The 27,948-nt window shown below is 47.5% G+C and overlaps 1 protein-coding gene across 4 annotated transcripts in view; it reads left to right on the top strand.

Moving 5' to 3' along the window:
- HIPK2 (homeodomain interacting protein kinase 2) overlaps positions 1-27,948 on the top strand; it is a 216,168-nt gene that overhangs the window by 127,343 nt on the left and 60,877 nt on the right. For all 4 annotated transcript variants that reach the window (XM_034965088.3, XM_034965086.3, XM_055115447.1 and 1 more), the window contains exons 3-6: positions 18,724-18,847; positions 19,155-19,274; positions 21,400-21,486; positions 23,643-23,827. In XM_034965088.3, coding sequence (XP_034820979.1) covers positions 18,724-18,847; positions 19,155-19,274; positions 21,400-21,486; positions 23,643-23,827 — 516 coding nt within the window. The remainder of the gene's footprint in view (positions 1-18,723; positions 18,848-19,154; positions 19,275-21,399; positions 21,487-23,642; positions 23,828-27,948) is intronic.

The following is a 27,948-nucleotide window of genomic DNA, read 5'->3' as shown; positions in this document are numbered from 1 at the left end:
ATATATGTCATAGTGATTTGCACCTAATATTCAGCCCACTTACTATTGTGTTCCCCAGATCAGCCTCAGAAATTAAATGTCCTTTTTTTTTTTTTTTTTTTTTTTGAGATGGAGTCTTGCTCTGTCGCCCAGGCTGGAGTGCAGTGGCACAATCTTGGCTCCCTGCAACCTCTGCCTCCTGGGTTCAAGCGATTCTCTTGCCTCAGCTTCCTAAGTAGCTGAGATTACAGGTTCATGCTACCACACCCAGCTAATTTTTGTATTTTTAGTAGAGATGGAGTTTCACCACGTTGTCCAGGCTGGTCTTGATCTCCTGACCTCAGGTGATCTGCCTGCCTTGGCATCCCAAAGTGCTAGGATTACAGGCATGAGCCACCATGCCTGGCCTAAATATCCTATTTTTATATCCCATCTTAGAACTGTCTTCCCTGAATGTATCTAAAGTCACTTTTTTAAAATATTTTTTAAAATCCTACCCATACCACCTCTTCAAGCAATAGACTGAGGTGTACCAAACAGAAGAACCCTTGCTTCTCAAGGGAACCCTTTCGCTTGCTGCTTACCCCTGTCTGCTTCCAGGGGTATTCCTAGGTCTCTCAGTTGCTCGAGCAACTAAACCTAACCAACTTCTCTACTAAACCTAACGTTTTGTAAAGATTTGAAAGGAAAATCACTCTGAACAAAGAGTAGTCCCTGCTTTGGTATACCAGTAGCACCTGTGAAGACAGGTGGCCTCAGAAGTTTTCTGGGACCCTCTGAATTGGTAGGAGAGGGGCACCAGTTAATCAGAGGCACAGACAGGGAGGAGCAGGGTTGCTCCTGTCCCTGCAGCAGTATCCATTTCTGGGACCCACTTTCCAACCCACCCCCCCGAATTCTAACAGCAGGAGACACACACACACATACCCTCAGGCTCTACATCACCTCTGCCTCCTTCAAGACCACCCTTAATATTCATTTTAACCAGATTTTGCCTGAATAAAAACGTGAAGGGGAAGAAAAGGTGCCCCAGTGTGTTTTCCCCTAGGAAAATCCCTACTGGTAACTAGTCTTATTTGCTCAATAAACAAAATCTTAGGCTGGGAACTGAAGGTCAGCATGAGCAGCATCTGCAGGTGTGCACCGGGGCTCTGGGGCCCTGTAACATTTGTGCATGTACCTGGGGGAAGGGGCGCTGCATCGGCCCGCCCCCCGCAGCCGCCCGCCGCAGCAGTGGTCACCGAGTCGGGGTGTGGGGAGGTGGAAATGAAATGCATAATTCATAGGCAGCTGTGGCGTCCAATCTGTGGGAGGGGTGGTAATTACAGAACTGAGAAATGAGGCTGCAGTGGGCAAGTCACCTCTAGGTTAGAGGCTGCTATGATAGATGGCCTGCATTGTTCTCTTTCTGACCTTTTTCTGAACTTCCCCTTAGAAGAACAGAGGAAATACAGTGCTGCCTTTTCCCATATTGTTTTTGAATAATACCTTCAGACGCCAGCTTTTAGAGTTTCTGTTCTTCCGTTTGGGGTTTTGCTTCCCCCTCCACCCGCCCAATGCCTTGCTTCTTTCCATAGAAAAATCGAATCACTAATGACTTTATCCTAGTATTAATGGTAAATACAGACTACACAAATATTTGTCCACACTGAACACAATACATACGGGGAAAGGAAAAAAAAAAACCCGCAGCACCCTCTCCCTCCTTCTGCTCCGCCCTTCACTGCCAAGCAAGACAATCCCAAGAGCCGTCCTCCGTCCTCCGGAATGATGCAGACGGGGCTGATGAGAAGGGTGGGGGGCGTTGCTCGGTAGGAAAGATGATGGAACCTAAGCTCCGGCTTGCAGAATAGAATCGTTTTAACCGGACGTGAAGGTGCAAGCAGGAATGATGCTCACTCCCATGTAAGCTATTGATGCTATCCCAGGGGGGATAAAGTAACAAGGCTGGGGACTGTGTGCCTTATTCCCTTCATCAGCCTTTCCACTGTGCAACCCGAAAGCCGCAACGTCGTTTCCCTCCACGCTTCTCTCTGCCGCTAGTGATTTCCTGGTCTGAACTGTGACTCCCTAGTGATGGCCTGTAACTTTGGGTTCTGTGATCATCTGAAGTCTATCAACCTCTATACAGTCAGGGAAACCCAGAAGAGGGAAGAGGGAAGATTTCTGTTTGATTTTCACACAAGCAAGAATTACTAAAGAGTTAGGCAGAATTGTTCACTTAGCCTTCAATTCAAAATTGAATCTCAGGTTGAAACTTTGGGGTATGTGGGGTTGTTTTGTTTTTTGAAAAATGTACCCTTTTTGAGGCCAAATGAAAAGGAACTAGACAGTTCTGTGTCAGAGCCTTTCAGACTGGGGGTGGAATTTGGTTAGCTCCATTTAGCAGGTTAATGTTGATTGAACTCCTGCTGTGTGCATCACCACCCTGAGCTGTGTGGCAGCTGAGCACTTCCCTGGGAAGCAAATATAGGTTCTGTCTCCTCAAGGAACTTTTGATCTCTTCGGGGAATCCAGGACAAGCCTAAATACAACCATACAAAGACCTACTTACACAGCTGACACTACAGAGACAGGCCTGCCAGGCAGGCCCTCGCTGATTTCCAGTGATGCCACAAAACTTTTCTTCTTGGCAAAAAAGAAACTAAGCTGTTCATACCAATGATCACTGTCATTCTTTCAAACATCTTACAGGTTTTTTTATGGGTTTAATTGCTTATGGGTTTTTTTTAATTGAATTTTCAAAATCTCCCTAGCTGCCTCCTCCCTATCTCCACTTATTCTCTCTTCTTCTTCAGGTAGGTAAATAGTATCTCCTTTATCACCCGCTTTTCACCCACTATTCCTCAGCATATATATAGATATCTAGATAGATAGATATAGATAGATGATAGATAGATACAAACTCCCTATGTCAAGCTTCTCCTATTAAAAAGTGGAGCTTTATAGGTTTCTATTCACATTTCACCATTGAAATCCTTATTATCAGAGAAGAACTAAAAGAGCCACTTATTTCCTTAAAAGTAAATAAACAGTAAGAAATCCCAGTTTTCACTTCTTCTTCACACAATCAGCTACTCAGTTCAGCAAACATCTGTGTATTGGGTATTTACTGTTCTTAGCACAGTGCTTGGCGGTAGGAAAGAAGATAATGAAACCACAGCTTCTTCCAGCTCATGAGTGTGAACAATGACACCCAATGTCTGCAGACACCGACCCTCTTACCCCAGTAGACAAGGCTGTACGCTGGGTGCTGTGAGGTGTACAGAGATCAGTCATGCACAGGCCATGGCCTCGGGATGCTTCCAGTCTAGGAGCTGATTATAGATGATTCTTATTTAAAAAAAAAAAAAAACTATCAGTGCAAGGATGAGTGAAAGAGCTGAATTGGCAGTAGAGACATAGTTAGCGTTGTAGGAATAGAGCACAGGAGGGAGCCTCAGTCAGCAGGGAGTGCTAGAGCAGGTAAGGTTTGAGTAGAAAGCTTCAAAGGCTTTCCATGACAGCCAGGCCAGACATGCTTTCCACAGGGCCACTGACAGAGGTGCGGAGGGGAAGCCTGGGTGTGCTCAGGGAGAGTCTGGGACCACCAAGAGTCTCAGGTGCTGCCTCACCGCCCCTCACTCTTTCTTCTCTGACTTCCCTCAAGAGTCCCTCCCTCCCTTCCTCCTGCCTTCCTTTCTTCCCTTCTCCACGCGAAGCCCCAGCTGATGTGTGACAGCTCCCTGATTCCACAAGCTGGTTAGCTCAGTTGGCTAGAGTAGTGTTTGGGGCTCACGAGAACAAAATGAGCATTCTCATCTCTTTTGCTGAATGTTGCTCCGTTCCAAAGGCACTGTAGGAGAGTCCCTGTTCTTGGACTACAAAGAGGCCCCATTGTTAGGATAAGAAAACTGGTTTATGAGAAGATGGAGCAGTGGTATCCTCATCTGAAAACTTTCTTTTCTTTCTTTCCTTTTTTTTTTTTTTTTTTAAGACAAGGTCTTACTCTGTCACCCAGGCTGGAGTGCAGTGGCGTGATCACAGCTCACTGCAGCCTCGACTTCCCAGGCTTATGCCATCCTCTTACCTCAGCCTCCTGAGTAGCTGGGACTACAGGTGTGTACAACCACTCCTGGCTAATTTTTTAAAAAAATTTTTGTAGAGACGGAGTCTTACTTTGTTGCCCCAGCTACTCTTGAACTCCTGGCCTCAAGTGATCCTCCCGCCTTGGCTTCCCAAAGTGCTGGCAGTACATGGGTGAGCCACCGCACCAGCCTTAAGGGAACCATTTGTTCCCTTACCCAGTGGGTCGCGTCCCTGTGTCTCCATAGAAGTTGAAGGTTCAGGTGGCTTTCGGAGCCTGTGTCTGTTGCACTTCAGCGCCCCCTAGTGGGAGGTGTAAAGAGCCAGCTTAGTATTTCCTCTGTGACCCAAACACAAGAAGGCAAACTTTGGTTTGGTTTGTTCTTTTTCAGCTCCTTTAAGAAAAGTTGAGTGTTGGAAGGTTTCCCCTGAGTAAGCTGCCCTTGGCTGGAGACCTGGAGTTTATGCCCATTTTGTTTGGCAAGATCTTCTTGTTCCTAACTCCTGCTGGAATAACCAACCAGTCACCGTGAGAGCTCGCTCTTGTCCGGACCACAGCAGGTCCTAACCAGGAGTGCTGTGAGCAGACGGGCCGTGGCCACATTTACTCTGTGAATGCTTCCTGCTCTAAAATTGGGTAAAAAACATACCCTCAGTGAGTCCTGTTTTGCTGGTTTGATGGCGTGCACGTCTCCAGAGAGCAAGGCCAGCCTCATCCACCTGGCTCCCCTCACCGCACTCACACCTGCCTGCTTAGAGTCAGGCCGCATCCTGTACTTACAGGATCAGAGCCTACTCCATCGGCCAGGAGTAGTGGCTTTATTTGGAAACTTGCTTAGGTAGGGTATTAGTGGGTTTCGGCCCTGCTTTCTCAGTAGTTTTCCACCTAACACACAGTGCAGTGGGGGAGACCTCCTCAGACGATACCTGTTTTATTGGAATATCCCTTAGGCTGCAATGGAAATTCACTCTCTAACTTGTGTTTGGCATTTTTACTGAGTGGGTTCCTTTTCATAGCTCAAGTTTCTGGCTTCTGTTCTCTTAATTGGTATGTCTCCGGCTGGTGACACTGAATGTATCTCCCTTTCAAAGAAGGAGCAAGTTTCTGTCTTTTATCCCAGACTGTCAGCCATAAAGACTGACTGTGACTTAGCTCCACAAGCCACATGATCAGATGGTGCTGTAAGGAAAGAAAATACCCCAAAGATGAGCCTTGTCTATGGCACAGTCACTCATCTGAGAGTTGGGGATTCGGGGCTTCTCCAGTGGAGGCACGGGGAACCTTGGAAAGGAAAGCATCGTGTTTCTTCTGCCTGTTGTTGGTTCATTCATTCATCCAGCAAACACTTATTGAGGCCTCACCATGAACCAGTCGAAGCTAAATGTTGAAGCAATGAGAAGTTTTGCATTTAAATCAGTAAAGTTGCACATAAGTGATGTTACTTTCTTAGTATGCATCTATCTAGAGTAGAGGGTGAACCTTGAATTAATGTGTTAGTGTGGAAGAGACCAGCCTTTTCCCCAGCCTCACATCTCATGATCACTATAAGTGGGTAACATCACCAGGCTCAATAAAGTGAAGACGCCACATCTGCAGTTGATCCACAGGAATTGAAATTCCAAATCCCTTGCCAGTGCAGAGAAAAGAAGAGTGGTCCCAGAAAGCTGAAAAGTGACAGCAGGTGACAGTGGGACTTGGGTTAGGCCTTCCCAGAATCAGCAGGCTTCCCAACACAGCTCTAAATGCCCAGTTTCAACCCTCGGCTTCAGTCAACAGACTAACAATGAATCGGAAGAAAAACAATCAACAAAAGGATCCATGATGAGGACCATCATAAAAGAATGGCTGAGGCCTGGCTCCTTTCTCAGCCACTGTGTTGGGATTCCCAGCCTCTGGCCTTTGCGCTCACCTGGGCAGGAGCCTCATCTGAGCACAGTGGCAGAGCACAGCTGAGGCATGGGGGCTGCCACACCGATGTGCACCCATACCCAGGCTTGAGTGTGCAGGCTGCATGTCACCTCCCACACATGCTGACTTCAGAGCCCCTTTGAGGAGGAGGGACAGCAGATGGGAGGAAATACCACAGGGCTTTTGTGATGTTGACAGTGCTCTGTTTCTTCACCTGGCTGGTAGTGACACTGGTCTTTGTTTTCCAATAAGTTGGTAAGGTATACGTTTTTGTTGTATACTTCTTTGTATATATATTCTCTTTCATAATTAAAAAAAAGATAAAAACATTTAAAAAGAGCCTGGAGCAGTATACATATGAAAAGATTACATAGATAGGCGCCTGCAGAGACACATGGTTCCATTTCTCTGGCTGATAGGTGCTTCTGCAAACATTTGTTGAGCACATTCTTTGACAAAAGTCACCAAGCATAAAGCGTGGCCTGGTGACACTGTAGTCTGGTAGAGTGCTGGGAGGTCAGAACAGGCTTTCTCCAGCAACGCAGAGCTTCATGGTATAGCACCAGAGACCAGATTGGGGGATATTGGGCCACCCAGGCCAGGGATGGGTAAAGCAGGCACAGCACGTGTCAGGAGTATAAGGATCTCAGGAATTACAGGGCAGCGTGAGTATCTTTGAAATACTTATCATGGAGTCCAAACTGGTTCTTCTAGGAACCTTCCTCATTGACATTACAATTCATAGTTTTCTTTTTTTTCTTCTTTCCTTCCCTTCTTGCTTTTCTTATTTCACCAAGTCAAGTCAATATCGTTTAGGTGGATCCATGTCCCTGGCTGTACTTTCTTCACTTTATTCTACATGCACAAGCACATAACCACAAATTTAGAGGCCAGTATGCTCTGGACATCTGAGAACTGGTTTCCAGTTTGCACCAACATCACCAGAAGCCTTTGGAGATTATATTCATTTCAGTTGCAGATGCAACCTTCTCCTCTGGCATGTAAACAAGTGAGTTAGATTTTGGTGCTACGCTTAGCAGAGTTGGAGCAGGACTAAGAACGAAGGATCAGTGTGAAAATGTGTGTGTGTGTGTGTGTGTGTATTTAGTACATATTCAGAGCCAAGATGTTCACTGCCAATATGAATAGAAAAAACCACCAATCTGATTCTAACATTATACAGGGAATGGCCAGTTGAATCAAGGAAGCCTGCATCCTTTAAGAGACTGTCCAAGTGTGCCATGAGAGTGATGTCAACATCTAGACCCAACTGCAATTATGTCAACCTCCATATGGATATGATGGTTCATTCTGAAGTCTTCAGCAGTTGTATTGGTGATAGCTGAAGATACTCAGTTATGACAGAATCATCAGTGAGGGTCTGAAATGATCCTCCTTAGCACACAGTTTTATGGACATCAGCAGCGGCCCCTTAGGTAGAAAATCTCTGCAACAGTGGTTCTACGTGTGTTACATCAAGCTGCAACCACCCAGAAGTTTGGGTGTCGTGTCTGTCCCCCCAGCTCTCCTTTTGGAGTTGGAACCCTGTTCCCTTGCAGCAGCTCTCCACCTTAATTTCTTCAGCTTATAACCAGGCAAAAGTACCCTGCTGCAGAGTGCACAGAGATCTTGGGGTCCACGGTGTTTGGCTTGGCCATTCCAAGGATGGCTCCGTGGAAGCCAGCGCAATGGGTGGGCCCCTTGTCAACCTCCCCCATGTTTTGCTCCTAGAGCTTCATCTCTGGGTCCCTTTTTCCTTTTGCTTGTCTGCCTATCACCCTAATCAAAGACAAAGCTATTTCTCTCTAATCTGTTTGCCTAGGAAGCTGTGTGTCTTTTTAAGAATCCAATCACAGGTTGACCTGGGATTAGCTCACCTCAATGGCCATCTACATCTCCACTTGGACCTTCTGGATCCCCCTAGGCATGGTGTGGATTCATCCTGTGGGGAGGCTGCCCCTGTTTTCCCAGCAGGCTTGCCTGTGGTCACAGGGCGTGTTGTCTCTCCATGCAGCTGCCCCGAGGTGCTTTCCAGCCCTTGCCTTTCTGGCTGTCTTCTGTGCAGCTCTCTCTTACCTCTGGCTCCAATTCCTCTGAAATAGCCTCCTCCTCCTCCCTGCTCTTCAGATTTCTGCCACTGTTTCTTGGGTCCTGTGCTGCTTCACTGTAATCCCTTGCCTCCCACTCCCGGTCACCAGCTCAAACAGCGGCTCAGAGCTCAAGACAGCAATGCAAGTCTCCTTATTTTTGCAGTGGAAACATAAGATTTAACAACCCATCTGAAATACAGTTTTACATTTTGATTGCTTCTGCCCCAGCCATACTGAGGTTACTTTCAATCTACATATATTTGTGGGAACGGACTTTTTCTCTGCAGTTCGAGTACACCTTATAATACCAGTGATTATAAAATACCATGGACTAATAGAGTGTCTTGCTTCCAAGGAGTTTAAACTGTTTTATAATTCTGCCAACCATAATTTATCTTCATAAGCTGCCATAGAGACAAGAGAAAAAGTGAGATTAATAATCACATTTTATAGATGGTGAAATAAAAACTCAGAGAAATTGAGTAACATTTTTCCAGAAATGCACAGCTCCGCCTGTGCGCTCCGATTAGCGCTGCAGATTTATTAGCCAAGTTCGGAGTGGCAGTGAACCCTGCCCTTGTTTTATCAGTGAACTATGTAAATGAGCAAGACATTGACTCTGGTCTCAGACTTGACCAAAGTGTTTGGGGTGAGCAAGGGACTATACCCTGAACCCTGCGTCCCAGCCCTTGTTGCCGCCGACGCCATAAGCAGACACAGTAATACAGGTTGACTCTGCCCGCCAGGGTCCTCAGACCCACGGGACCACCCTCCCAAACCTGTTCCCCGGGCTGTGTTCCCTGGGCATCACTCTGACCTCTAGCCTGGCACACTGTTAGGACTCCAAGCAGCCCAAGCGCATGGCTGTCTTTTCAGTCTTCATTGCCTAGTGTACTGCATGTACCCAGCATTCATGTGAGATGAAATAAAAGGAACACTAGGTTACGGTAGTATTTCTCCACACAAGGAAGAAGCAAGAGGATTGTGGATAGGGAGTTTTATTCCTTTTTTTTTTTTTTTTTTTTTTTTGAGACTGAGTCTTGCTTGCTCTGTCACCCAGGCTGGAGTGTAGTGGTGCAATCTCAGCTCACTGCAACCTCCACCTTCCAGGTTCAAGTGATTCTCCTGCCTCAGCCTCCCAAGTAGCTGGGATTACAGGTGTGTGCCACCATGTCCGGCTAATTTTTGTATTTTTAGTAGAGACGGGGTTTTGCTATGTTGACCAGGCTGGTCTCGAACTCCTGACCTCAGGTGATCCACCTACCTCGGCCTCCCAAAGTACTGGGATTACAGGCGTGAGCCACTGCACCCGGCCAGGGAGTTTTTATTTCTAAAGCTAGGTGGTAGGTACTTCACTGTTGGTTATATTAATCTTTTCAGCTTTTTGTGTAAATAAATGAAACAGTTGTTTAGTGTATATGCTTTAATGTATTTCAACAGAGTGTTCCATATCAGAAAGAAAGTGGCTTTAAAAAATGAGGAAGCTGGGTGCAGTGGCTCATACCCATAATCCCAGCACTTTGGGAGGCTGAAGCGGAAGGATTGCTTGAGCTCAAGAGCTCAAGAAGAGCCTGGGCAACATGGTGAAACCCTGTTTCTATGTGCCTGTGGTCCCAGCTACTCAGGAGGCTGAGGAGGGAGGGTTGCTTGAGCCCAGGAGGTGGAAGGTGCGGTCAACCAAGATTGTGCCACTGCACTCCAGCCTGGACAACAGAGTGAGACCCTGTCTCAAAAAAAAAATAAGGAAGAGGGATGATCTGTTTATTTCATTGCTTTCACATGGACTTAGACGTGTTATAGATAAGTGGTTTAGTATTGTTCAGCTGACTACTCTATGCCAGGCCTCTGCAAGGTGCCTCCCTATGATGCTCTGTTTAACCTAATCTTCATACCTGTACCCAGAAGTAGGTACACAACCAGTACCTGACAGGGCTGGGATTCAACCCGGTGAACACAGGGATCCCAAGTGCGGGCCACGCCCTCTTGACTTCTGCAGCCTCTACACCTCCACTGGAGGCCATTCCCCTGCAGGGTCATATGATCTGGACATGATCTGGGAATGCTTCTCAGTGTGTGCAGTCAAGAGAGCGAGTGGAGCTAAATCATCAAAGCTTCCATATTGATGGTGTCCAAAATGACAGTTGTTTTTCCTCTTTCTTTAGAAAGATAGAATTTTCAGTGTCTTCCTATGAGAATGTTGGAAAGAAATTATCCCCCTCTTTCTTAGGTGCAGATTTTGTCTGACACTTCATGTGTGTTTAAAGTATTTTTGATGTCCCAAAATAGTAATGAGGCGATTCTTTAAGATGGTTCCATGGGGTGGAGCTGTAGCAGTGAAGGTGAGGAAGAGCAAATGAGAGATCAGTTATGACAGAACCTGGAAATGCTCACTCACAGTATTCAGGAACCAGCAGCCCTACCTGCCTGAAACTGAACCGAGAACAGGAACAGCCCCTGTGGAAGCAACCGAAATGTGATGATCAACCCAAAAAACCATGTAAACTCTGAAACAGAAAGGCCAAGCTGTCTGCCTCTCACATAGGAGGTACTGACAAGGTGGCATTGCCAGCTCCAGGGAAAACTGGCAACTGCTGAGGGTGTGCACTTGACGTAGACTCATTCCTTCTACAAATGTGTATGGAGCACCTACATGCCCAGGCTGCGTGCTAGGCGCTGGAGATACAGCAGTGACATGGGGGTTGGGGGACTTGCGCTGCTCTGTGTGTGGTAGCCACCCCTGCCTGGCCACTTACTAAGGCTCAGCTCAGACTCCTCCTGGGAAGCCCATCCTGCTTTCTCTCTCCTCCTCCAATTTCCCCCATCTTTGTATACTATGTACACACTTCACACATTATATGTCAGATGTCGCTATGCTGCTACCTTGGCTAGACGGTGAACTCCTGGAAGAGCCACGGGGGCTGGTTTACTTTTTGATCTTTAGCACCCAGCACAGTACCTGGCACAGAGGAAACACTTAGTAAATGGTGGTTGAATATTCTAATAAGTGAGTGAGGACAGCTTGAAACAAATTCTGGCTCAGAATGACTGTCAGAATGAGCTTCCCTGAAGATTAAGCATGCTTTAGCAACCATCCAACATGCTTCAGGTGGGCTGGATGAAAAGAAACATTTTAGACTTGACTTTGAACTTCTAGGACCTCAGAGCCTTATAGACTAGCAGAGCAGGGGGACAAGGCCTCTGCAAGATCAGATCACAGCAAAATGGTCTGAAGTCCCCAAAGATTCCTGGGGGCCAAATGGGGAACTACCTCCCTTACCTGAGGGTTTATGGGCTGGGTGTTGAGCAGCTGTTTACGAAGCAGCTTCTGTGTGCCAGGCTGAGGATCAAGGACAAGTGAGATGCAGACCCTGCCCTCCAGGAGGTATAGTAGAGGCAGATATGCAAACGTATTTGTGTGTCAAAAATGACAATTATTGGCTGGGCGCGGTGGCTCACGCCTGTAATCCAGCACTTTGGGAGGCCGAGGCGGGCGTATCACGAGGTCAGGAGATCGAGACCATCCTGGCTAACATGGTGAAACCGCGTCTTTACTAAAAATACGAAAAATTAGCCGGGCATGGTGGTGGGTGCCTGTAGTCCCAGCTACTCAGGAGGCTGAGGCAGGAGAATGGCGTGAACCCGGGAGGTGGAGCTGGCAGTGAGCCAAGATCACGCCACTGCACTCCAGCCTGGGCAACAGAGTGAGACTCCGTCTCAAAAAAAAAAAAAAAAAAAAAAAAGACAATTATTTACTCTCTTTCTCCAGAACAAGAATGTTTAGTGGCTTGCTTTGGGAATGTTGGAAAGGAATGAGTCCTCTTTCTTAGGTGCAGATTTTGTCTGACACTTCATATATATGTTTAAAGTATTTCTGATGTCCCAAAATAGCGATGAGGAAATTCTTTAAGATGGTTCTGTGGGGCCAGTGGGTGCTCAGTTAGTATTTATTGGACCAATCTGGTCTGAGTATGTCATTGATCTTTGTATGCTTGTCACCTGGTAGAGCCAGCACAGAGACAGTGGGCAGTGTCTGTTTGAATAAGGAAGAATGGAAGCGGGCAGGGAGGGGGGCAGGCTGTATCTGAAATATGTCTCATGAGTGCAGAGAAAAGGCTGCACCCTTAGGGATGGGAGAGGGATCCAGAGTGGATTGGAAAAGGTTAAAACCAAAGGCAAGAGAGCAGCAGGTGGCTGTAGTGAGGCCCGGATGGAAGAGCATGTGATTTCGCATGTTGCAGTGGGACTGCGCAGGATAAAGTCTTCAACATAAGAGCTAAGGTGGAGGCTCTAGAGGGCGTAATGACAATGGCCATAAAATAAGAGGTTTGGGCTAAATCCCTGAGGTCCCAAGTCCTAACCCTGCATGAGCCAGGTGCCACTGCTAGCCCTCCTGTTCCTCCTCCCTGTCATTTTTGCTGTCATTCTTTTGTTGGCCACCTGCAAGTAGGTGTCCTCGGCACTCCTGCTGTCTGCCCTGCTGTGGTGAGTGTGAGCCGGGTTGCTCGTGCCCCTCTCTGGGCCTCAGCTTCTGCTCCTCCTTGGGCTAAATCCTGCCCCCTCATGCCCAAACCTTGATTGCTGCATAATGATTCAGCCCTTCTACTCTCTTTTATCTGCACTGCCTTAGAGCTTTGTCTTAATCCATATTTTAACACTTTCTTATATTTAATAAAGGTTTATTTGATCAACAAATGCTTAATGAGTGGCTACAGAATGCCTGCGCTGCCCTCATAGACTTGGTCAGGGAAGACAGACAGTGAGCAGGTTAAGAAAGTGCTGTGAAGTGGCATTTATGGCACCCTATATGAACACTAACTGGTGTCAAGGGAGGCCTGTCTGTAGCGTGACAGCTGAGCTAAGATTTGAGGGATGAGAAGGAGGCAGCCATGTGACAGCCAGCAGGGAGAGCATTTAAGGCAGAAGCAACAGCATCCCACGAAGACTCTGGCTCCAAAGGAGCTCCAGGTACTCTTGCAAATGGAAAGGAAACCAACGGGCCTGCAACGTATTAAGCTAGGAGAGTGGTTGGCAGTGATGGTGGAGAGGTGGGCAGGGTCCCAATCGTGGAGGCCCCATGGCCATGGAGGGGTCTAGATTTCATTCCAAGTCCAGTGGGGAGCCCCTGAAGGCTTACGGCAAGGGGGTGGGGTGCCATCTGTTCCCTGTGGCTGCCATGGAGGAAGTGGGCACAAGGAAGGGAGAGACAAGTGGAAAGGCTCCAGTGGAAGCTCCAGGTGACGCAGGGGTGACCAGCGCCACTGCTGCGGCAGGGGGGATGGAGAATCGGGCTGACTTGAGACTTTGGAGCTGGCCATGTTAGTGGATAGATGGTGGGGATGAAGAAATCAAACATCTTTCCTGGATTTCTGCCTAAGCAGCTGGAGGGTGGTGGTTCCCTTTCATAAAATGAGGAGGACAGTGGAAGGAATATGTTTAGAGAGGGGGATCAGAGAATAGTTCCCTTCTAGACGTGTGGAATTGGAGATGACTATGAGACATTCCAGAGGCAATACCAGGCTTCCAGAATGCAAATCTAGAGCCAGAAGGAGAATTCCAAGATGGAGACAAACCTGGGAATACAAATGGAATTTAAACCTATGGAGCGAGTAAGATGACTGTCAGTTTCCTAGGGCTGCTGAAATAGGTACCACAAAATATCTGGCTTAAAACAAAAGACATCCAAAATCAAGGTGTCAACAGGGCCATGCTCCCTCTGAAGGCTCCAGGGGTAGAGCCTTCCTTGTCTCTTCCTGCCTCGGGTGGCTCCAGGTGGTCCTTGGCTTGTGGCAGCATCACTCCAATCTCTTCCTCCCTTTTCACATGACCATCTTGCTGCTGTGTCAGTATCTATGTCCAGATTTCCCTCTGATATGGATGCAAGTCACATTGGATTAGGGCCCACCTACTCCAGTGTGACCTCATCTTAGCTAATTATATCTGCAGCAACTCTATTCCTAAATAAAGTCACATGCCAAGGTGCCAGGAATTAGGAGTTCAACATAACTTTTAGGGGGACACAATTCAACCCATAACAATTATCTAGGGCTGGGTGGAAGGAGAAAAGACGGTGGGCTTAGGACTTGGCCAACACACAGCAGTTGGATAGAAGAGGGCGAGCCTGCAAAGGAAATGGGCAAGCCACAAGCCGAGAGGCGGGACAGATATGGGGAGCAAGCGATGTCATGAAAACCAAGAATAAGTGTTTCAGGGCAGGAAGGAATGATCACCCGCGTGAAAAAAATGTGGCTCCCGGGTCACAGAGCTAAGAAGTTGATCAACGGATGTGACAACGTGGGATCACTGCTGATCTCAACAAGTGCAGCGCATCAGTGACGCAGAGTGTCCAACTCCAATTAGAGGAGGCTGAGCAAATGCTGTGAGGTGAAGAGGTGGGAACCACAGGGGGAGATGACTCTCTCCAGAGAGTGGGCCTTGAAGGGGAGCTGAGAACTAGGGCAGCAGCTGCTGGGAGACGAAGGGATTAGGAAAGGTTTGTGTTTGGGGCTTTTGTTTTGTTTTTTGTGTTCTGTTTTGTTCTTGTGTTCTGCTTTGTTTTCTAACGTGGGAGCCGCTAGAGCATGTGGTGTGCTGTGTCGGCTCGATTTTTATGTCTGTGTCTTTCTGTGACACACGTTTTGTATTCGACTCGAGTTGTCCTGTGTGCTTTGATGTGGCTTTTGCAGCATCAGAGGCCTTCGCGGACAGTACTGTCTCCCAGCCACCTAGCCAGATGCCTGGGCATTTGTTCTTTACGGTCGCAGCAGGAACATTCTGCGGCACGTATCATGGTACCGTGAATGGCTGCCATTTCATTTTCTTGGTGGACTACAAGCAATTTTCCCAGGCCCCGTTCATGTCACGTCAGTCGTCAAAATCTATGTCTGGTGTTTCCTGCTAAAGAACATCACTAAAGTGCCTTTGTGTGGCCATTTTAGTTGTTGCAGTCTGCCTTGTTCATCACTGGGGAATGGAAACTGGAAAACGAGGTTTCCGTGGGTTAGGAACAGCCTTCCGGGCCATGAGAACCACGTAACTAACCTGATAGGAAGGGCAGGCCCATAGTCAAGTTCAGAGAAGTCCCCTGGGGCCAGACCGGCCTCTTCCTAAGACTTACTTGAGTGTCAAACATCCAAACCTACAGACTGGAGCGTCAGACTTCCAAACGTCAGGCTGCAAGAGGGCAGGGGCCACCCAAGAGGCCAGGTGACAAGAATCGGGGGACAGAGGTGAGAATGTGCTTGATCCTTGAGCCAGCAGTCCAGGCCAAAACTCTCCTCCCATGAAGAGGCCTAGATCCACGCGAGAGGAGGCAGGAGGCCACCCCTGACTCTAGAACAGGGAGGGCAGAGAGAAAAGCAGGTTCTGACACCATAATACTTTTTTTGGTAGTGTTCTTTTCAGATATTCCCTTCTTTTCTGGCCAGATATGGTGGCTCCTGCCTGTAATCCCAGCACTTTGGGAGGCTGAGGCAGGTGGATCACTTGAGATCAGGAGCTTGAGACCAACCTGGCCAACATGGTGAAACCCCGTCTCTGCTAAAAATACAAAAATTAGCCAGACCTGGTGGTAGGTGCCTGTAATCCCAGCTACCTGGAAGGCTGAGGCACGAGAATCGCTTGAACCCAGGAGGTGGAGGTTGCAGTGAGCCAAGATCATGCCACTGCACTCCAGGCTGGGCAACAGAGCAAGACTCTGTCTCAAAAAAAAAAAAACAAAAAAAAAAACCTGAAACAGATAGTCCCTTCTTTTTTCTAAGGGATGTGATGTTTTAAATAAACTGAAACGATCTCTAAAGGCACTGCTAGAGGCAACCTGGCAGTAATCTTATCAGTTACACACAATGATGAGTGAACCTGGGGGCCCTGGTATGTGGCCAACACTGACACAGGTGGCCTAGGCAGGTGGTGGGCTCGTGGTCACATGGAAGACAAGGGTGCAGCAGGGACATGTCTTGGAGCCACCACAGGCATCCCCAGCTCATCAGTGCCAGTGAGTAAGAGTGGCCCCTGATAATACATGCGCAGTCCAATGTGGGGACCAAAGGAGACAAAGGCCAAAGAGGGGGTGAAGTGCCAAGCAGAACACTGGCAGCTGAAGACGCCCAGCAGCGAGTGATGGGGACAATGGAAGGTTCATTAAATAGCAACAAGGCAACTCACTCCAGCCCCCAGCGGTCACTCCTTCTGCTGCCCAGACCAGCAAGTGTGACTGGTACTCTAGAAGCACGTAGTAGCCAGTACCCAGTCTCTAGTTGTGAGGAAAGGAATAAACTCTTTTTTTTTTTTTTTTTTTTTTTGAGACAGGGTCTTGCTCTGTTACCAGGCTGGAGTCCAGTGGTGCAAATCATGGCTCATGGCACCCTCAAACTCCTGGGCTCAAGCAGTCCTCCCACTTCAGCCTCCTGAGTAGCTGGGACCACAGGTGCGCACCTCCATGCCTGGCTTTTTTTTTTTTTCTTTTTGCGACGGACTCTTACTCTGTCACCCAGGCTGGAGTACAATGGCACGATCCCAGCTCACTGCAGCCTCTGCCTCCTGGGTTCAAGCGATTCTCATGCCTCAGCCTCCTGAATAGCTGGGATTACAGACCTGCGCCACCACGCCTGGCTAATTTTTGTATTTTTAGTAGAGACAGGGTTTCACCATGTTGACCAGGCTGGTCTTGGACTCGTGACCTCAAGTGATCCTCCCACCTTGGCTTCCCAAAGTGCTGGGATTACAGGCCTGAACCACTGCGCCTAGCCCTTTTTTTTTTTTTTTTTTTAAGAAACAGGGTCTCACTCTGTTGCCCAGGCTGGTCTGAAACTCCTGGGCTCAAGTGATCCTCCCATCTCACCCTCCCAAAGTGCTGGGATTCCAGGCATGAGCCACCACACCTGGCCAAACTCCATTTTACATGTGAAAAATCAGAACTTGGTAATAAGACATTTTTGGGTTTTGTTTGTTTTCTTCTTTTCAATACTATTATATAAAGAAAAAAGATTAGCAATGAGAACAAATTTAAAGGGGGAAGAGGAGGTACTTTTTCAGTAGAGAAAAATTCAGCTAGAAGATCCAAGACCAGTGGGGGTGTTTCTGATCGCCCTCTTCCTCCCCACTCTCATGCTAGGTGTGTGAAAGGTAACCAAGAGAAAGGTCTCCCCAGCTCCCTTCACTCCCACTCCAGGCTGCAGAAAGGGTAGGAAAGTAGCCTCTTCTACCATCTCTTAGTGAAGTGGAAAATTTATAGAGAAAACAAAAATCAGGCTAATGCATTTCATTATCAGCAGAATGCCTTGAGCTACTTTCTTTTTTTTTTTTTTTTTTTTTTTTTGAGACAGGGTCTATTTCTGTCGTCCAGGCTGGAGTAGAGTGGTGCAATCTCAGCTCACTGCAACCTCCACCTCCCGGGTCCAAGCAATCCTCCCACCTCAGCCTCCCAGGTAGCTGGGACTATAGGCACACACCACCACACCCTGCTAATTTGGGTTTGTTTGTTTGTTTGTTTTTGGTAGAGACAGGGTTTTGCCATGTTGCCCAGGCTGCTCTTGAACTCCTGGGTTCAAGCAGTCCACCTGCCTCAGCTTCCCAAAGTGCTGGGATAACAGGCATGAGCCACCGTGCCTGGCCTTGAGACATTTTTTTTTAAAAAAACATAAGCTGTGTTCATATCTCAAACTTTGAGCCTGGTTTTGTCCAAAACATACCCCTACCTAATCATGACAGATTCTTAGAAAAGAAGATGTACCTGGGTGGTCTCTTTAGTGTTGATTACCAACTCCCTGTGAAATGTTCTCTTGGGGTTTAGGTGATTTCCTTGAAGGGACAGAACTCCTGCATTCAGGAACAGGTTGTTCATGGGGTTTACGCTGGAATCCTGGTTGATACCAGACTCTGTATTGATGAATGGGCTTCTATAATTGTAATATTAGGTAACTTTTAAGAAGATTAGCTTTTTAGAAGCTAATAAAAAAATAGCAATGTTTCCTTAAGAAAGTGTGATGTAAATTCTTAAGAAAGGATAATTGGCATAAACAGATATTGGACTTAATCCCATTATTTTGGGAAGGGGACAGCTTGTTTTACATCTTCCTGAAGGTAGAATACCTCGAGTTAGGTGTGGTTGTGCATTCCTATAGGCCCAGCTACTCAGGAGGCTGAGGCAGAAGGATTGTTTGAGTTCAGAAGTTCAAGACTATAGCGAGCTATGATCATGCCTGTGAATAGCCACTGCACTCCAGCCTAGGCAACATAGTGAGTTCCCATCTCTAGATAGACAGAAGAAAATAGAAGACCTGCGTTTCAGAATTCCTTTGTAAAAACCAGGCATTCTCTGAAGATTAGTTTCCCAGACTTTCAGCTACAAAAGATAACTTCAGAATATCTCTAAAATGGTTGTTAGCTCATCTGATTGGCGTGTGAAGGTAATGAAGTCAGTAGACGTGGTTCTCTGTAGGTGTGTTCTAAACACACAGACTTATCCTTCATCTCAGCCAACCTTCTAAGTGGGCCCTCCACTAATGGAGGGGACCAAGCCAAAGAATGGAAGGATTGTTGTAGCGCAGCGCCTCTCCTGAGAGCCACAGGCCCTTCAGAGGAGGAGTCAGTAATGGCACCCCAGGTTTGAAAGATAGTATTCATATAGAAACAGCTTCCTGCATTTCCAACTTGCTAATGGTTTCTTCCATTCTTCCTTTTCAGGGCCCCTGAGATCATCCTTGGTTTACCATTTTGTGAGGCAATTGACATGTGGTCCCTGGGCTGTGTTATTGCAGAATTGTTCCTGGGTTGGCCGTTATATCCAGGAGCTTCAGAGTATGATCAGGTGGGTCCAGATGACACAGATATTCACAAGACCTCATTCTTCATCTGGAAAATAGCCTGGATTAGCATTTCATTGATTACATGACAAATGGGCGGGACTGTGGAATGTCACGTTGTCTCCCAAACCTTGCTTCCCTTAACCTTGCTATTTTTTCTTTATTCCTTTCTCTTTTTTCTCTTTTTTGTTAACTTCTTTCCCTACAAAAATTGTCATTTTCATTTTTCTCAAAGCCAGCAGAGCCATTAGTAGTATACCATATGTATAGTGACAGGAAAAGCCCTGACCTCATTCTTATCTTTTCTTGCAGATTCGGTATATTTCACAAACACAGGGTTTGCCTGCTGAATATTTATTAAGCGCCGGGACAAAGACAACTAGGTTTTTCAACCGTGACACGGACTCACCATATCCTTTGTGGAGACTGAAGGTAGGAAGAGCGTCTCCTCCACTCCTCACAGTGGCCCAGCGCTTAGGGAAGAGGGCCGTAGACCCATTAGTGGGGAGCTGTTGATTCAGTCAGCAAAATGAGGGCGCTGAGGGTGCTGTTGTTAATACGTGGTGTGGCTGAATCTGAATGCTCAGAAGCCCCTCTTTCCCTTGGCCTATCGCCGCCTGTGAGAGTCCCACCTTATGATTGCTGAACTCCCAGGATTTAATCCGATAAGCCTTGATGACTGTCTGATTTGTGCTAGGGAGAGAAACGAACCCCACTCTGCCCTTGAGAGCTGGCAGTCCAGAGGGAGACAGGACCATGTGCCACAAGCTCCCGCCCACTGTAATAAGGGCCCTGTTCCTGGTCAAGAATGGGTGTGGGTGCCAAGAGGAAGGAGCATTTAATTCTGCCTGCAGCAGAGGGGCAAGGAGGAGCATTTGAACTGGGCCCTAAAGAATGAAGAGGGAGCGTGGTGGCTCACGCCTGTAATCCCAGCACTTCGGGAGGCTGAGGCGGGTGGATCACTTGAGGTCATGAATTCGAGACCAGCCTGGCCAACATGGTGAAACCCCGTCTCTACTAAAAGTATAAAAATTAGCTGGGCGTGGTGGCATGCGCCTGTAATCCCAGCTACTCAGGAAGCTGAGGCACGTGAATCACTTGCACCTGGGAGGCGGAGGTTGCAGTGAGCTGAGATTGTGCCACTGCACTCCAGCCTGGGCAACAGAGTGAGACTGTGTCTCAAAAAAAGAAAAGGAAGAATGAAGCGGGTTTGCCCAGTAGAGAAGTGTGGGGTGGCGGCTGGGGTGATGGGGGTTAGGGAGAGGGGTTCCAGGCAAAGGAGGCTGCCTGGTGAGCCCATGGGAATATCCTAAGGCCCAGGGAGGTGTCTGGTTCACACAAGTAACCATAAACCTGAAACTCCGGGGGCAGAGGCTTCACTTTAACAGAAACATAGTTTGCTTTCACTTTGATCTGTGCCTAGCAATTAAAATCAAAGTATTTTCCTGGTAAAAAGAAAATAATAAAGTCTTAAATATGTTTCATTTTAGGTATTTCTTTTTTTGCAGCAGGGTGGGTGGGTGTTTGTTTTGTTGTTGTTTTGGATTTGTTTTTTTAATGGAATCTGCAGCCAAATTCTAATATGGTTTAAAGATAATATATATCCAGTAGTCACAAAAGACTGAGAAAAGAGATTTGGGAACTGAGCAAGCACTCAGGCTATTGATGGGAGGCCTGGCATTTGGCAACTGTGAGGGTGAGTGTCAAGGTCAGGTCCAGTAAAAAGAGTCCTCTGGTGGAGGAGGGTGAGGCTGGAGTTTGCTGCTGTGTTTTATTGAAGAGCCTCAGTCCCACATGTCCAGCTGTTCCCAGGACTTAAGCCGCTCCAGGTGTGCTGTCCTTGAGTGAGATTTTGAGGATGAATTACCTCTGGATTACCTCATGGATGAGTACAGAAATCCATAGTAATTGGAAACAGCAGTATCTCCAGCCATTTGGGGAATGTAGGTCTGTGTCTCAGCCACCAATAGAGGGGCAGCCCAGCCACAAACTCTGGGGCCAGCTGCCACCTATTGGCCATGTGACCACGGCAAGTGCCTTGAGCTTTCTCTTCCTGTTTCCCCATCTGGAAAATGGGGATAGTAACTGTGCTACCTAATGTGGTTGTCAAAACTATTAAATGAATAAATGTGCTTTAGAACAATGTCTGGCACGTAGCAAGAGCTATGTGCATAAGGGTTTATTAAATAAAATTGGAAAATGCATGGGAAAGCCCTTTGCTTTTCCACAGTGGAATCTTGCCTTATTCCTTAGACTCAGAGAAGGCTGTAAGCTGATCGAGGATGTGGCATACCTTGATCAGCCTGTGGTATGGAGCAAGACTGCTCCATACCTGACCCGGAGCCAGCCCCTGACACGTGTGCATGGGAAGGAGGAGGGATGGGTTGGTGTGGATGAAGAGAGAAGGGAATTGCAGGTGTGCAGGTCATTGAAGAATCAAAATCTCTTCCGAAATGTGGGAAAGAGACCCTCTGTGAGACACAGGAGTTCCAAGGCTTGAGTCCCAGTGATGAGCAGCTAAGTCACGTTACCAATTGGCTTTTGCCTCTCTTGACAGACACCAGATGACCATGAAGCAGAGACAGGGATTAAGTCAAAAGAAGCAAGAAAGTACATTTTCAACTGTTTAGATGATATGGCCCAGGTAAGCTTCATGGGTGAGTATGCAACGTAAGCCCTTTAAAACCAAGGGCAGCAAGACTTCTGCAATAGTAATAGAAGATAATGGGTTGAAATCCACATTATTCAACTGCAGTGGTTGACCTTGACCTTAAATAGTTACAGCCAGTCTTAGTAAGAATACCATTTGGTGTGTGAAACATTTTTAAAACTTCATACCAGCTCCTTTAAAATCGTTCCAGTTGGCCGGGCATGGTGGCTCATGCCTGTCATCCTAGCACTTTGGGAGGCCGAGGCGAGTGGATGACCTTAGGTCAGGAGTTCAAGACCAGCCTGGCCAACATGGCGAAACCCCGTCCCTACTAAAAATACAAAAATTAGCTGGGCATGATGGTGAGCACCTGTAATCTCAGCTACTCGGGAGGCTGAGGCAGGAGAATCACTTGAACCCAGGAGGCAGTGAGCCGAGATCACACCACTGCACTCCAGCCTGGACAACAAGATCAAAACTCCGTCTCAAAAAAAAACAAAAAAACAACCATTCCAGTGTATTGGTTCCCAGTTGTAATATAGTACTGGCCTATCTGCCTGATGTTATCATGAGAAGAATTCCAGCCCATTAGCACCCATGGGTTTAATGCCCATAATTTAGTGTGTATGTTTCCTGGGGCAGCCGTTAGAAGGTGCCATGAACTGGATGGCTTACGACAACAGACTTTCATTCCCCCACAGTTCTGGAGGCCAGAAATTGGAAGTTGGGCTTCAGCAGGCCCATGTTCACTGTAAAGGCCATAGGGGAAGAGCATCCGTGTCTGTCTCCCAGCTTTTGGCAGCTCTGGCAATCCTCAGCGTTCTTTGACTTGTAGCTGCATCCCTCTAATCTCTGCTTCCTTCTTCACATAGCTTTTGTCCTGTGTCTCCTCTGTGCCTCTGTGTCCACATCTCCCTTGCCTTGTCACTGGGCCCACCCTAATCGAGTATGACCTCATCTTAACTCAATTTGATTACATCTGCAAAGACCCTATTTCCAAATAAGGTCACATTCACACCTACTGGGGACTGGGACTTTAATGTATCTTTTAGAGGGATACAATTCAATCTGCTACACAGTCTCAGCTCACTGGCAGGGACCGCAGGCTCTCACCTTTGTGCCCCAGAGAAAATTCTAGAACTTCAGCTATTTTTAGTGTGAAAATTAGTCTGAAACCAGGGCAACCCAAAGTGAGTTTTCTCTTTAAAGCAATGAGAAACAAAGCTATACACCAGTAAACACTTAACACCCCTCTTACTGTAGATGACTATAACCAAAAATCATGATTCTGAGTAAAGTGTGCTTGTCAGTTGATTAGCAGCTTAGATTGTCTGAGAAAACTGAAATTGGTTTCCAGACCATGTCCTGGAAAATACAGAAATCACCACAAAACAAGCCTTTTAAAGTCGATCCTAGTATAGACTCACCCTTGGAAGAAAAATCCTGTGTTCAGATATCCTGCCTGTCTTGGCCAGAGGTGACTCCATTGAACACAGGGACTAAAATAATTCTGGCCCTAACTGGGGAACCCATGAGAAGGATGATATGCTGTAGGTGGAGGACGGGCACACTCAGGCCCTTCCACTTCCCTCTAAAGGTTACATACATACATACATACATACATACATACATACATAGACTTTTTTGTATCTTATTTCTACTGCTTGGCCGTGACTCTTTTTTAAAAATTGTGGCAAACACACACATAGCATAAAATTTATCATCTTAGCCTTTGTTAAGGGTACAGTTCAATAGTGTTAACACTCCCATTGTTATGCAACCAGTCTCCAGAACTCTTTTCATCTTGTGGTTATTTTTAATGAGGAGTGATGAAAGCTGCATTTCAACTTAACTGATGAAAGCAGGAGCAGTTTACATCCTGTCATTCAGATATATTTGCAGGTCCCAGCAGCAGCCCTCTCCCCTTCCTGGGGCACAGCCCCTCTCTGCCTTTCCTGCAGAGAGAAAAGCCACATCCTGTGGGCAATGACAACATGTGGGTGGTGCCTCCCATAGGGGCAGAGTTCCTGGGAACTGAGAAAGGGGGCTTGAGAGATCAGGAGGAAGTTACAGGGCAAAAAATAAGGGGAGCCAGGAGAGGGGAGGCACGCTGGGGTCTTCCTTGGTAACCTGTCCTTACTTGCGTCCAGGTGAACATGACGACAGATTTGGAAGGGAGCGACATGTTGGTAGAAAAGGCTGACCGGCGGGAGTTCATTGACCTGTTGAAGAAGATGCTGACCATTGACGCTGACAAGAGAATCACTCCAATCGAAACCCTGAACCATCCCTTTGTCACCATGACACACTTACTCGATTTTCCCCACAGCACACAGTAGGTGTCCTGTTGATGCTTCATACCAGGGATCAGCAAACTTTAAAGGCCCAGACACTAAATATTTTAGGTTTTGCGGCCATAAGGTCTTGGTAACAACTACTTAGCTGTCACTGTAGCTGAAAGCAGCCACAGATGCAATACATAAACAGATGAGTGAGGCTGCATTCTAATGAAACATTTATGAAAGTGGGCAGGGCTGGGCGTGGTGTCTCATGCCTGTAATCCTAGCACTTTGGGAGGCCAAGGCAGGTGGATCACCTGAGGTCAGGAGTTCGAGACCAGCCTGGCCAATATGGTGAAACCCTGTCTCTACTAAAAATACAAAAATCAGCTGGGTGTGGTGGGGCGCACCTGTAATCCCAGCTATTTGGGAGGCTGAAGCAGGAGAATTGCTTGAACCTGGGAAGCAGAGGTTGCAGTGAGCCGAGATCACGCCATTGCACTCCAGCCTGGGCGACAGAGCGAGACTCCATCTCAAAAAGAAAGAAAGAAAGTGGGCAGTGGCTGGACTGGGTCCCTGGCCTGCAGTTGGCTTCACACTGAAAAGGAGGGAAGAGGAGAGCACAGAGCTGGATGAACCTGACTCTGGGTATCTGTGCAGGAAGAGAGGTGCCCGAAATGGTAGTCTCTGTAGCGCAAAACTAGTCTCAGGGCCAAAGATTGCTCCCAGAACCATCCCAGAGTGGACCCAGTCTAGTTTGGGTTTGGATTTGTTCATTCATTTCTTCAGCGTGCTGTGTGCCGGGGTACAGTGGTGAGCAGAGCAGACGGTCCTGCCCACTGGAGCTTGCAGTCCCTAAGAGAGAGGATGGTATAAAACAAGTGATGCCCAAATCACCAGGCTGCTATGAGGACAAGTATCAGGTGTGATGAGAGCATACCCACAGGGGAGCCTCATTTTGGGGCAAACCAGGAAGACTCCCAGGAAGTGGCCTGTGAAGGATGAGGAAGAGGATGGGCATGAGCAGGCAGGGCATTGCCTGTATGGACAGGACACTCCCCCATGGGCAGGACCATGCACCCATCCCAGAAGGCAGTAGGTGAGACAGTGAGGCATCCAGTCAGCCAGGGCAGGCCGTACATGTTAAGGTTTTTAATCTTGATCCAAAAAGCAATGGGAACTCATTAAATGATTCTTCAGCAAGGGAATAGCTGGTTAGATCTGCGTTGAGCAAAGATCTGTCTGCTGCCACACAAGTCAAATGAGTCTGGAAAAAAATGTCCATTCGGTTTAACAACTCACAAGTTGTCAGTAACGCAGTGGCAGCCATTCAGTGGAGTGGTAAAAGCAGAAACCAGTTTAGCAGGTTGAAAGACCAAGTGAGAGGTGAAGAAATAGCAACCTTTCATGAAGTGAGGCTATGCAAGAGAAGAAATAGAGGGGTGACTGGGGAGGGGTCAAGGGGATTGTTTTTAAGACAGGGTTCAGAGCACAGGGATGGGCCAGTGTCATTGGAAGGATAGATGGACGAGGGGCATGTGGATGTCAGCGTGTGTGCTGGTCTCGTGGAGAAAAGTTGAGGGAGTCCTGTCAGACAGCTTCTGCTTCTCAGAAGTAGGCAATGAGGTTATCTGTTGAGAACGAGGTGGAGGGTGGTTTAAGAAGGGTAGAAAGTTTAGGTAGCTGGAGCAGAAGGTGGCAGAGCAAACTGACAAGAGAAATACGGTGGAATTGTTGAGCCCTGAGGTTCGACATGAATCGTTTATAGTGTAACTCATCTCCCCAGGTGAAGGCATAGAGAAGACAGATGAGTCTTCTGATCTAGGTTTGTCCAGGTGGAATTTTTGCCAGGCTGATAAGAGAAGAAGACAGATTGACAAGGAAGCTGATGAGGCTAGCCAGAGAGTAACTGTAATCCAGAATGATGGCTATTGGAGACTTTGCCCAAAGGGAAAGGAAGTGAAGATGGGAGGGGATCCAAGTAAACGTGGTGTTCTGGTCAATGCAGAGAAGGATTATCATAGTCATAGTGGAATGAGCCGGATGGAGGAAGAATGTGGCTGAGAAAACAGGATGCTTGAACTTGTAGTTTCTGGAGGTGGAGCAATTTCAGGTTTGACGGTCCAGGGAATGAGTGGCTGTACTGGGTTGAGAACAACAGTCACTGGACATGAGAAGTAAGCGGGAAGCCAGGGTATTTAAAAAGGGACCTGTGACTTCTGAAGCCTTCCTAGACAGGCAGGGAATGGCTTGGAGAGGAAGGTCCAGCCAGTGGCAAAGGCCTCAGTGAACGAAGGGGAGAGGAAACGAAGTCATGGCCGGTTGCAGTGGCTCACACCTGTAATCCCAGCACTTTGGGAAGCCAAGGAGGGCGGATCAGCTGAGGTCAGGAGCTTGAGACCAGCCTGGCCAACATGGTAAAACCCCATCTCTACTAAAAATACAAAAATTAGCCAAGCGTGGTGGCGCACTTCTGTAATCCCAGCTACTTGGGAGGCTGAAGCACAAGAATCGCTTGAACCCAGGAGGCGGAGGTTGCAGTGAGCTGAGATAGTGCCACTGCACTCCAGCCTGGGCGACAGAGCGAGACTCCGTCAAAAAAAAAAAAAAAAATAGGAAGCCGTTGGTGGATGGGAAGGTAATGGAGGGTCTCACTTCAGCCTCTCAACCCTGAGGTACTTGGGATGTAAAAGAATAAATAATCACATCCTACGTCTGCAGGGAAAAGGGGTGTGCTCAAGAGAGCAACAGATTCTATAAGGATCAGGAGGGGAAGGGAATCCTGTGAGAAGAGCCTGGAGATGTGAGAATTGTGCGTATCATGGCGGGCCCTGCTGTCTCCAGAGTCAGAGGGAGCTGGGTCTCAAGGCTGGACCCGCCCCTTTCTGGCCTACAGGAAGTGAGTGGGTGGTACCACCATGGATAGTGGGGCCTCCATTTCATTTCTGTGCCTTACTATCAGTGAAGCAAGTCAAATGGCATTGCAACAAACAGATAGTGCCTCTTTAATGTAAAACCATGCTTGAAACAACTGAACTCCGGTACAAAGGAATCTGGACCCATCCCTCCCCTACTCTTGTTACGGGATTTGTCCTTTTTTTTCTTTCTTTTTTTTTTTTTTTTTGAAGTAGAGTCTCACTCTGTTGCACAGGTTGGAGTGCAGCAGTACGATCTTTGCTCACTGCGTCACTGCAGCCTCCATCTCCCAGGTTCAAGCGATTCTCCTGCCTCAGCCTCCCGAGTAGCTGGAACTACAGGCACACGCACCACACCCGACTAATTTTTGTATTTTTAATAGAGACAGGGTTTCCCCATGTTGGCCAGGCTGGTCTCGAGCTCCTGACCTCAGATGATCTGCCCGCCTCGGCCTCCCAGAGTGCTGGGATTACAGGCGTGAGCCACCGTGCCTGGCCTGGATTTGTCCTGTTTCTGAGTGCCATAGGGGTCAGCCACAGAGCTGTCCGTCTGTACCACAAGAAGAAGAAAGGCAGACTTGGCAATTTACTGGATAGGGCTCCCATGATTTCAGTCTTTTGATATCACGGGTAAAATGGGATGACTGAGAAACAGCTACGGATAGGAGACTGAGGATAGGGGTGCCCTCTACAGAGGTCCTCTTAGCCGTCTGCACCAAAACAGTCAGATAGTCACCCCCATAAAGCCTGGGGCTTTAATGACCTCAGAGTCCTTCCACCTGTGGGTTCTGTAAGGAAGAATCAGTAGAGTGTTTCACAGCTTGGTCACATGGAGACCGTGAGCATCAGCAACCAATTCAGAACTTCATCTGGGACCCAAGAGGGGCACTGACAAGTCAGAACTCAGAAATTAGCCTAAGAAGGAAAGGTGGGTCTCTGAACACACCTAGGCTTGCCTGAAAGTAGGCCTGATCCCTAAAGTTCTCTAGAACTTGCTGGGAAAACCTTGAAGAACTCCAGGGCAAGGATAAACCTCCAGGCCCATGCAGCTGTAGTGCCCCCGCCCTGGGAGCTGAGCCACAGCTACTGGATTACTAGGTGAAAGAGACCCTGCTCCTTTCTCCATACCAGGATTCCAGTGCACAATTTTTAAAAAACCAATCTTCTTATAAACCTAAAGTGAAAGGACTTGCCCTTTCCTAAAACCCAAAACTTGAAATATTTCAGTTGGAAAATTCTGAAGGAGTATGAAAATTTTGTGT

The sequence above is a fragment of the Pan paniscus genome, chromosome 6 (genome assembly GCF_029289425.2).
Source record: "Pan paniscus chromosome 6, NHGRI_mPanPan1-v2.0_pri, whole genome shotgun sequence".
NCBI lineage: Eukaryota > Metazoa > Chordata > Mammalia > Primates > Hominidae > Pan > Pan paniscus.
This window is presented reverse-complemented; position numbering and strand designations above follow the sequence as displayed.